Genomic DNA, 11123 nt, shown 5'->3' on the forward strand with positions numbered 1-11123 from the left:
TATTGGCATATAGTTGCTTGTAGTAATCTCTCATGATATTTTGTATTTCTGCAGTGTCAGCTGTTACTTCTCCTTTTTCATTTCTAATTCTATTGATTTGAGTCTTCTCCCTTTTTGTCCTGATGAATCTCGCTAATGGTTTATCAATTTTGTTTATCTTCTCAAAGAACCAGCTTTTAGTTTTAATGATTGTTTCCTTCTTTCCTTTCTCATTTATTTCTGATCTGATCTTTATGATTTCTTTCCTTCTGCTAACTTTGGGGTTTTTTTGTTCTTCTTTCTCTAATTGCTTTAGGTGTAAGGTTAGCTTGTTTATTTGAGGTGTTTCTTGTTTCTTGAGGTAGGATTGGATTGCTGTAAACTTCCCCCTTAGAACCGCTTTTGCTGCATGCCATAGGTTTTGGGTCGTCGTGTTTTAACTGTCATTTGTTTCTAGGTATTTTTTGATTTCCTCTTTGATCTCTTCACTGATCTCTTAGTTATTTAGTAGTGTATTGTTTAGCCTCCATGTGTCTGTCTTTTTTACAGATTTTTTCCTGTAATTGATATCTAGTCTTATAGCGTTGTGGTCAGAAAAGATACTTGATACGATTTCAATTTTCTTCAATTTACCAATTGTGTTACTGTTGATTTCCCCTTTTATGACTGTTAGTATTTGCCTTATGTATTGAGGTTCTCCTATGTTGGGTTCATAAATATTTACAATTATTATATCTGCTTCTTGGATTGATCCCTTGATCATTATATAGTGTCCTTCTTTGTCTCTTGTAATAGTCTTTAAAGTCCATTTTGTCTGATATGAGAATTGCTACTCCAGCTTTCTTTTGATTTCCATTTACATGGAATATCTTTTTCCATCCCCTTACTTTCAGTCTGTATGTGTCCCTAGGTCTGAAGTGGGTCTCTTGTAGACAGCATATATATGGGTCTTGTTTTTGTATCTATTCAGCCAGTCTATATCTTTTGGCTGGAGCATTTAATCCATTTTTTAAGGTAATTATCAATATTTATGTTCCTATTACCATTTTCTTAATTGTTTTGGGTTTGTTATTGTAGGTCTTTTCCTCCTCTTGTGTTTCCTGCCTAGAGAAGTTCCTTTAGCATTTGCTGTAAAGCTGGTTTGGTGGTGCTGAGTTCTCTTAGCTTTTGCTTGTCTGTAAAGGTTTTAATTCTCCGTCGAATCTGAATGAGATCCTTGCTGGGTAGGGTAATCTTGGTTGTAGGTTTTTCCCTTTCATCACTTTAAATATGTCCTGCCAGTCCCTTTTGGCTAGCAGAGATTCTGCTAAAGGATCAGCTGTTAACCTTATGGGGATTCCCTTGTATGTTATTAGTTGTTTTTCCCTTGCTGCTTTTAATATATTTTTTCTTTGTATTTAAGTTTTGATAGTTTGATTAATATGTGTCTTGGCATGTTTCTCCTCGGATTTATCCTGTATGGGACTCTCTGTGCTTCCTGAACTTGATTAAGTATTTCCTTTCCCATATTAGGGAAGTTTTCCACTATAATCTCTGCAAATATTTTCTCAGTCCCTTTCTTCTTCTCTTCTTCTTCTGGAACCCCTATAATTCGAATGTTGGTGCATCTAATGTTGTCCCAGAGGTCTCTGAGACTGTCCTCAATTCTTTTCATTCTTTTTTCTTTATTCTGCTCTGTGGTAGTTATTTCCACTATTTATCTTCCAGGTCACTTATCCATTCTTCTGCCTCAGGTATTCTGCAATTGATTCCTTCTGGAGAATTTTAAATTTCATGTATTGCATTGTTCATCATTGTTTGCTCTTTAGTTCTTCTAGGTCCTTGTTAAACGTTTCTTGTATTTTCTCCATTCTGTTTCCAAGATTTTGGATCATCTTTACTATCATTACTCTGAATTCTATTTCAGGTCAACTGCCTATTTCCTCTTTGTTTGGTCTGGTGGGTTTTTACCTTGCTCCTTCATCTGCTGTGTGTTTCTCTGTCTTCTCATTTTGCTTAACTTACTGTGTTTGGGGTCTCGTTTTTGCAGGCTGCAGGTTTGTAGTTCCCGTTGTTTTTGGTGTCTGCCCGCAGTGGCTAAGGTTGGTTCAGTGGGTTGTGTAGGCTTCCTGGTGGAGGCAACTGGTGCCTGTGTTCTGGTGGATGAGGCTCGATCTTGTCTTTCTGGTGGGCAGGACTGCATCCAGTGGTGTGTTTTGGGCTGTCTGTCACCTTATTATGATTTTAGGCAGCCTCTCTGCTAATGGGTGAGGTTGTGTTCCTGTCTTGCTTGTTGTTTGGCATAGTGTGTCCAGCACTGTAGCTTGCTGGTCTTTGAGTGGAGCTGGGTTTTAGTGTTGAGATGGAGATATCTGGGAGAGCTTTCACCGTTTGATGTTACACGGAGCCAGGAGGTCTCTGGTAGACCAATGTCCTGAACTTGTCTCTCCCTCCTCAGAGGCACAGGCCTGACATGTGGCCAGAGCACCAAGACCCTGTTAGCCCCATGGCTCAGAAGAAAAGGGAGAAAAAAAGAAAGAAAGAATAAAATAAAATAAAATAAAGTTGTTAAAATAAAAATTTTTTTAATTACTAAAAATAAAAAATTAAAAAGTAATAAAAGAAAAGAAAGAAGAGAGCAACCAAACCGAAAAACAAATCCACCAATGATAGCAATTGCTAAAAACTAAAAAAAAACAAAACCAAAATGGACAGACAGAACCTTAGGACAAATGGTAAAAGCAAAGCCATACAGACAAAATCGCACAAAGAAGCATACACATACACACTCACAAAAAGAGAAAAAGGAAAAATATATATATATCTATATATTAAAAAAAAAAAAAAAGGAAGAGAGCAACCAAATCAATAAACAAATCTACCAAACTAAGATAAACATAAAACCAGAAACAAATTAGATGCAGGAAGCAAACCCCAAGTCTACAGTTGCTCCCAAAGTCCACCGCCTCAATTTTGGGATGATTCGTTGTCTATTCAGGTATTCCACGGATGCAGGGTACATCAAGTTGATTGTGGAGATTTAATCCGCTGCTCCTGAGGCAGCTGGGAGAAATTTCCCTTTCTCTGCTTTGGGGTTCAGCTCCTGGGGTTCAGCTTTGGATTTGGCCCTGCCGCTGTGTGTAGGTCACCTGAGGGTGTCAGTACCCCGCCCAGATAGGACGGGGTTAAAGGAGCAGCTGATTCGGGGGCTCTGGCTCACTCAGGCCAGGGGGAAGGAGGGGTATGGAATGTAGGGTGAGCCTGTGGCGGCAGAGGCCGGCATGACGTTGCAACAGCCTGAGGCATGCCGTGTGTTCTCTTGGGGAAGTTGTCCCTGGGTCACGGGACCCTGGCAGTGGCAGGCTGCACAGGCTCCTGGGACGGGTGGTGTGGAGAGTGACCTGTGCTCGCACACAGGCTTCTTGGTGGCTGCAGCAGCGGCCTTAGCGTCTCATGCCCGTCTCTGGTGTCTGCGCTGATAGCCGCGGCTCACGCCCATCTCTGAAGCTCTTTTAAGTGGTGCTCTGAATCCCCTCTTCTCGCACACCCTGAAACAATGGTCTCTTGCCTCTTAGGCAGGTCCAGAGTTTTTCCCGGACTCCCTCCCTGCTAGCCGTGGCACACTAGCCCCCTTCAGGCTGTGTTCACGCAGCCAACCCCCTCACGCAGCCAACCCCAGTCCCCTCCCTGGGATCTGACCAAAGCCCGAGCCTCAGCTCCCAGCCCCCACCTGCCCCGGCGGGTGAGCAGACAAGCCTCTCGGGCTGGTGAGTGCTGGTCGGCACCGATCCTCAGTGCGGGAATCTCTCTGCTTTGCTCTCCGCACCCTGGTGCTATACTCTCCTCCGTGGCTCCAAAGCTTCCCCCCTGCCACTCCCAGTCTCCGCCCACGAAGGGGCTTCCCAGTGTGTGGAAACTTTTCCTCCTTCACAGCTCCCTCCTGGAGGTGCAGGTACTGTCCCCATTCTTTTGTCTCTGTTTTTTCTTTTTTCTTTTGCCCTACCCAGGTATGTGGGGAGTTTCTTGCCTTTTGGGAAGTCTGAGGTCTTCTGCCAGCATTCAGTAGGTGTTCTGTAGGAGTTGTTCCACATGTAGATGTATTTCTGATGTATTTGTGGGGAGGAAGGTGATCTCCACGTCTTACTCTTCTGCCATCTTGAAGGTCTCCTGGCATGCATTTTTGAGAATGTAGACACTTTGTGATACAAGCTTCCTGCTGTCTTGAGCTCATTGCTTTAAAGGACCCTTTACTGCTGGGCTACTTGCAACTTCAGATTATTAGTGGCTCCTCCTAGAACAATTACTGTCTGATTAAGAACTGGAAGAACTGGAAGTCTCTGCTCCCACGTGGAGCTGACCATGAGGAAGGGAATTATATGTGCCCACAGGCATTTATTTCCTGTTCACTGCCCCTCTGCCTGTGGTCAGCATGCTGGGGGACAGAAGCTGTTCTCTGTCCTGGGCGGTGGAGGGGAGAGGGTAGACAGAACCCACACAAGAGAAAATAAATGTGCCTGAGTGTCAGGAGACTGAAGTTGCCTCCTTGCTGGGCTGCTGACCTGCTCTGTGACCTTGAGCAAGGACTTGGATCTTTCATGGTGGCAGTGTCCTCTGTGAAGGAACCCCTTAGGAGCCTTGAAATTTAAAAGAATAAAACGTCATCTTGGATTTCAACACAATGATGATGTCAGAACCTTGAGCAGTTATTTGTAACTTGATATATTTATTCATCCAATTAACTAATCAATTAGGCATCTTCTTGTTCCTGAAAGGGCAGAAACATCTATGTACTACTGTTCACAGCGATGTCCTCAGAAAGTGCCAACAAAGGACATGCAGACGGGGGACATGTTGTAGAGTAAAGGGACACATGACAAGGGTAGTTCACGACTTCCTGGCAAAGGGAAACTGTGAGAAAGAAGCCAGTGTTTCATGGAGGCCGCTGTGCAGCGCTGTGGGAGCCACAGCCAGCTTCTTTCCCTGAGGCAGCCCAGCCAAGGCTGCAGGAGCAGGTGACAGCATTTGAGCCGACTCCTGAGGGACACTCAGGAATGGCCAGGTGGACACAGGGGGATGGGCTGTGGGGTGGGCGGACAGAGGGCTGCCACTTCAGGCAGAAGAATCAAACAAAACAATAGATAAGGGAGGTTATGTGGACTTCTAGTGACTGTGGGAGACGGTCGATTTGGTTACTCTAAGAGTATTATATTCATGTTTTTTAATGGATTTTAAGTGTTCAATAATCACATGACCTTGGTTCAGGTGTTGGTTTGTATTATCTCCATTAATTTTGAAAACACTTTGTTTGTATCTAGACTTTTGGATCTCACTAGTGCCACTGGCTATGAACACGTGGACTTGGACTCCTGCTTGCTCTCAGAACGGCCAAAGCTGGCTCTCCACGGAGAGGACGGCGAACTCCCGCCAGAGCCCCAGGCTTTACCGAGTCCGGTAAGAAGGGCTTTCTTTAATTCTATGGCTCAGGTCCAGTCAGAAAAAAAGAGCACCATCCAGAGGACATTAAAATGGGGGCCTCGTGATAAAGCTGCAGGAGCACACTGGAGCAATGAGCACACAGAGGGAAGAGGCGGGGCCGCCCAGGGAGCGAGTCTGAGCAGAGAGTCTCCAGTGGGCGCTGGAGCACAGAGAAGACAGGCCCTGCCAGGGAGGCAGGAAGGAGCGAGAGACACGCGGCCTCTCCCATTCACCCTCCAGCCTCCCAGCACTGCCTTCCATTGGCTGGAAGAACCAGCTGGAAGCCACTTTCCAAAGGAATCTGGGAGAGTTCCAGGGTCACCCCTGTGATGAGAAGCAGCGGGCAAGTGGGATGGCTCTCTGAGGAAACAGCGTATCAGACATGGCAGTGTCCCGAGCTGCAAGCTCTAATGCTCGGGCGCCTCTTTGGGTTGCCGCACGGCCAGCTTTGAGGCAGAGGCTTTATGAGGACTCAGTATCACTTTGGATTTAGTCAGAAACATGAAAATAAGTATTTATATAGGCCATCGTACGTATCATTGTTGCTTTAAAAAATAAGATTTGATTCATCTAGGAAAAGCCTGTTTGACCAAGTATTTTTAACAGCAGCCATTGTCAGTTTTCACTTTTCTTTCCCTTTTCTGATTTCTCTACTTCCTTGGTTGAAAGTTTACACTCTGATTTAGATGGCACAATCACACAAAAGCAGTACCTTGCAAGCAGGGCCCATCTTTGAGTTCAAGACAGTTGTCTTGGTAGCATCCGTCCACCGACCTGGAAAACTAAGTCTAAGGCCTCACTTCGTCCGGAGTCAGGGCACCTGCCCCTCCAGCCCGGCTCCTCCTGGCTGCACCTGCTCCTGTCTGGGTGGAACTAGCTCGGCCTGCCACCTGTGGGCACTTACAGCTGCCCGGTGCTTGTGAGGCAGGTGCTCCTGTAACCGCTGACATCCTCAGGCCCTCCCCAGAGCAGGGGTTTCAGGGGCACAGGGGCGCAGAGCAAGGCCTTTTCCCCTTAGGCCTGATGAAAATTCATGGGAATTTAGGTGAACTTCAGTGGGGCTGAGGTGAAAAACAAAAGCTCTAATTGCCTTCTCAGAGAGATAAAGAAAGGGATGTGTAGTAAACTGTTCGAAGCAAAGAAGGTAAAATCGGTGCGTGTGTGTTCACGTTGCTGGTGCTCTGACACAATTGCTTCTGAGATGTTTCCCTCATGGAAAAACGCGTCAGTGTTAGTGGGGGTCCTGGTCGTGCGTGGCTGAGAACCGTGTGCGTCTCTTACAGGAATTGTGTGCCGTGGACAGAGCCCCGGAGTACGTCCCCAACGCCCGCCAGTTCGGCCTCGCAGAAGGCAGCCACTTGGTGCTGCCCTTTAATCAGCTGGCTGTCCGAAAGAGGTAGGCATTGCTCTAATGTCCTCATGAGGTATCTCATTGCTAGATGAATCCAGGACGTATTCTTCAGCAATGGGTCTTTTCTAGAAGAAGCTTCTTGTGTTTCACCATGGAGTGTTCAACTTGCCACCATATGGCAGCAGTGAGAAGGCAAAGAGAGGAAGGCAGCCTCTGTGGACCTCAGATGCTTAAACATGGTTAAGTGGGGTTCTGTGGTTTGTCTTTACCTCATCTTGATGATGGCTGGTTGCTGCCTCTCTGTGTGTATGTAGGAAAGCACGTAGGTATCTAAATCCCCCTTCCTTCTGGAATCCCAGGTTCTCTGGATCTATCATCTGGCCTTTGAACCCCATTCTACAGTAAGCATTCACTAATCTGATGAAACTGCCTACCCAAACTTTCACTGTGCCCCCAGATTCCTGGTGCCACACCCACACCAGTCTGCACGTTCCCCCGGCCCTCACACATGCCTGTCCCAGGTACCCTTCTCCGTCCGGTGCAGCCGGCTCACATCCCAGGGATCTCATGGCCGAGGACCCACAGTCCTCCCCGCTCTTCCTGTGACTCAGCCCTGAGGTCTGCACCTTCAGGCCTGCCATGCTCTGTGCCTCTGCCGTGTCATCTGAGCTCACCGCCCCAGTACACATCTCGGCTCAGTGTCTTCTCTCTGCAGCCCCTGCCATCGTCCCCCATGAGTTCAGCAGCCGCCCAGCACCTCATCTTTGAGGTCCTCTGGCTTAGATCTGTCCTTCCCTCCGAGCCACCCTCTCCCCATGCTCACACCCTTGAGTACTTCATAAGTACCCATCCCACCTCCACAATCTCTACCTTAAGCATCCTACTAAACCCTCTTCCTCCTCCTTACTTCTGGCTCCAGCAGTCCCTCAACCGCATCAAGACCCCTGAGCCCTCATGCTTTCTCACCATCATCACCCTTTTTCTATCTCCCACAGCACAGTTTACCCCCTTACCCAGATAGGTTTGATGCCTTTATTATAGGTGTTCCTCTGCAAACTCCCTTAACCCTCTCATCTCTTCACTGTGACCCCAGGTAAAGCCCATACGGGGCCTGATCCACGCCAGAACCCAAGCTGGTGGTCAGGGCTGCAGAGATGCATCTCTTTTTCCTACCTGGTTTGACTTTAAAGCTGTGGCCACAGATCTCAGATGGAACCTCCAAACTCCAAACGTATGGGAGCCAGTATACTTCTCTAGTACATTCACATTTTTTATTTTTCGTAGCTTCTTCTCTTCTCTCAAAACTCTGCATCCCCACAGCTCCCTTCATGCCCCAGCTGCTGTCCTGACTCACTGAGAAGAAAGAGCCCGTTCTTCAGAAGAAGCACCCTGCCTTTGTCCCCCCGCCCCTCCCCCGCCACATGCAGGAAGGGGCCCCGTCTTGCCCACTGGAGCCGTCACCCCTCCTCCCAGGACACGGGCAGCGTCCATTTCTCCCTCTTTCATACCTGATCCTGTCAGCACACAGAATCACCTCCATCACCCATCATCAGGGAGACCAAGGAGCAAACACTTGTACCAGAGACCGTCTCGGTATTTTACACACAAACCCCAACTTAGTCTTCATAATTATCCTGTGAGGAGGGTATTATCTTCATTTTATAGACCAGGAAATTGAGGCACCTCCTCAGACTCCCACCCAGGTGCTTGTGACCACTGCGCCGACTTCCTCTCTAGGAGTTCCTAACTTTTAAAACAGAAACGCTCCAGTAGACTGCACACCCCAGCCCACCCCACTCAATATCCTGGCTCTGCTTCACAGTGGAACGTCTTGGAAGAGTTGCCTTATGTGGCTGTCTTTCCCCGCCTCCCATTCCCTCCTCTCCCCACCCGGTCAGCCTCTCCTCGCTCCTGGCCAGGTCGTCGGAGCCCTGCTGCGGCCGCGTCCGTGCGTGGTGGTGCCGCCCCCTCCAGGCGCTCAGTGGCATCAGCGCCCTGGGCCCCTCTGCGTCCTTCGCGGCCGCGGCCCCAAGCTCCTCTCACCCCCGCCCCGCCCGCTGCTCAGTCTCCTCTTCCGGCTCCTCTGCTATCAGAGGGGGCAGCGCACCTCCCGCCTCCCCTCCACGGCACCTTCTGTGTTCCAGTGGCAGTGAAATGCCATCTATTCGCACTAGCACCCACATCACTAGCTCTGAGCTCCACCTAGAACTCAGGGGTTGTACACCCAACTGCCTGGACATCTCCACGTGGATGGGGACAGGCCTCTCAACCTCAATGCACCCAGAGAGAATTCACAGTCTCCCCGAAACCTGCATTTCAGTAGGCGTCACCACCGTTCACCTGGCTGCCCAAGGCCCACACCTAGAGCTTGTTCTTTACCTTGCTCTGCAAATTCAGTCCCTCAGCAAGTAAGTCCTGAGGCTTCTTCGTCCAGAACATTTCATGTATTAGTTCACCTCCTCCGCATCCCCCACAACCACCCTGGTCTGAGCCCCAATCTGGCCTCTGTGGACTCTTGTAACAGCAGCCTGACACCTGCTGTCACCCTGGCCCCATCTGATTTGCTCTTGGCGTCACAGGTTCTTTTTAAGATATAAATCTAGCCATGCCCATCCCCCTTCTTAAAACCCTCCCGTGGCTTTCCACTGCACTTACACTGAAATCCGCCATGCTCTCCTTCCCCTGTCCCCGTGTGCCTCAGTGACCCTGTGCTCCCTTCTGTGGGAAGACACCCAGACGAAACCTTCCTCCACCGCTATATGGTGCCATCTCCCACATGGCCCCCTTGGGGATTCCTGGCCGACCACCAGAATCAAACAGTTGTTTTCACATACTCTGCACTGTCTGAAAACGAAATGCAGGCCTTTCCTGCGGAGGTTTGTGGGGGGGCTTCCTCCTGTCTTTCATTCAGATCTCAGAAATAACCATCTTTCAGAGTTGCCTGCCCTGACTACTTAATGTAGCCACCACTTGGACCTTCACATGACCCAGTGTTAACCCTCTGATATATTTCTGGTATTAGTTTCAGGAGGGAAGGGAACTTCCTCGGTTCACTGCTTGATCCTCTGCTCCTAGAACCGTTCCTGGCAGGTGGAGGTGCGCAGTAACCATGAGTTGAATGAATGGATAAGTAAATGAAGGGATGAATGACCTGAGATGTTAAATATAAATGTTGAAACACTTATTGGGGTCTCTCTTTGAGGTTAAAGAGTAAAAGTGAAAGCATATTCCTGAGAGCTGAGTTCTTGCTTCCCTCCAGGCTCTTGGTCCAGCTAAGTATCCGAACATTCGCCTCCAGTGGCCTGGTTTACTACATGGCTCACCAGAACCAGGTTGACTACGCCACGCTCCAGCTGCACGGGGGCCGCCTCCACTTCATGTTCGATCTTGGGAAGGGCAGGACAAAAGTCTCGCACCCTGCACTGCTCAGCGACGGCCAGTGGCACACGGTATGCTCTCAGGAAGCCGTGATCACTCGTTCTGAGTTTTGCTCCACCTGTCCCTAGTGTCCACTCCATTTCACGGTAGTGGGATCATCCCCTTTGATTTCCAGCTTGCTTTGTGTCTGATATCTGCCCCATAGAATTGTAAGCTCCTTGTGGGCAGGGACCTTTTCTGCTTCTAGAAATATCCCCAGGGCCTCACTCAGTGCCTGACACTTAGTAGGCACTCAGCAAGCATTGGATGAATGAACAAAAGGCACCAGAAATGTCCTTAGCTTGACGAGAAGTAAATCAAGCCCAGGGTGGCATGAATGGGCCAAACCTGACATCATGGCATTTGTGTCCTTGTGACTAGGGCTCTGGAGCATGCTGTGTTCTTTTTTGTTTTTGAATTTTATTTTTTTTATACAGCAGGTTATTAGTTATCCACTTTATACATATCAGTGTATACATCTCAATCCCAATCTCCCAATTCATACACCACCACCACCCAACCCCCGCCACTTTCCCCCCTTGGTGTCCATATGTTTGTTTTCTACATCTGTGTCTCAATTTATACCCTGCAAACCTGTTCATCTGTACCATTTTTCTAGGTTCCACATATATGCATTAGTATACAATATTTGTTTTTCTGACTTACTTCACTCTGTATGACAGTCTCTAGATTCATCCACATTTCTACAAATGACCCAGTTTCGTTCCTTTTTATGGCTGAGTAATATTCCATAGTATATATGTACCACATCTTCTTTATCCATTCGTCTGTTGATGGGCATTTAGGTTGCTTCCATGACCTGGCTATTGTAAATAGTGCTGCAGTGAACATTGGGGTGCATGTGTCTTTTTGAATTATGGTTTTCTCTGGGTATATGCCCAGTAGTGGGATTGCTGGGTCA

The 11123-nt window shown here is 48.0% G+C and overlaps 2 protein-coding genes across 4 annotated transcripts in view; one reads left to right on the forward strand and one right to left on the reverse strand.

The window, feature by feature from the left end:
* LAMA1 (laminin subunit alpha 1) overlaps positions 1–11123 on the forward strand; it is a 145655-nt gene that overhangs the window by 125011 nt on the left and 9521 nt on the right. Inside the window, exons 56-58 of the mRNA XM_055080335.1 lie at positions 5274–5409; positions 6717–6829; positions 10044–10233. Of these exons, the coding sequence (XP_054936310.1) occupies positions 5274–5409; positions 6717–6829; positions 10044–10233 (439 nt within the window). The remainder of the gene's footprint in view (positions 1–5273; positions 5410–6716; positions 6830–10043; positions 10234–11123) is intronic.
* The window catches only part of LOC112064109 (collagen alpha-1(I) chain-like), a 64709-nt gene that overhangs the window by 26772 nt on the left and 26814 nt on the right, over positions 1–11123 (reverse strand). The window lies entirely within an intron of this gene.

The sequence above is a fragment of the Physeter macrocephalus genome, chromosome 19 (genome assembly GCF_002837175.3).
Source record: "Physeter macrocephalus isolate SW-GA chromosome 19, ASM283717v5, whole genome shotgun sequence".
Classification (NCBI taxonomy): Eukaryota; Metazoa; Chordata; class Mammalia; order Artiodactyla; family Physeteridae; genus Physeter; species Physeter macrocephalus.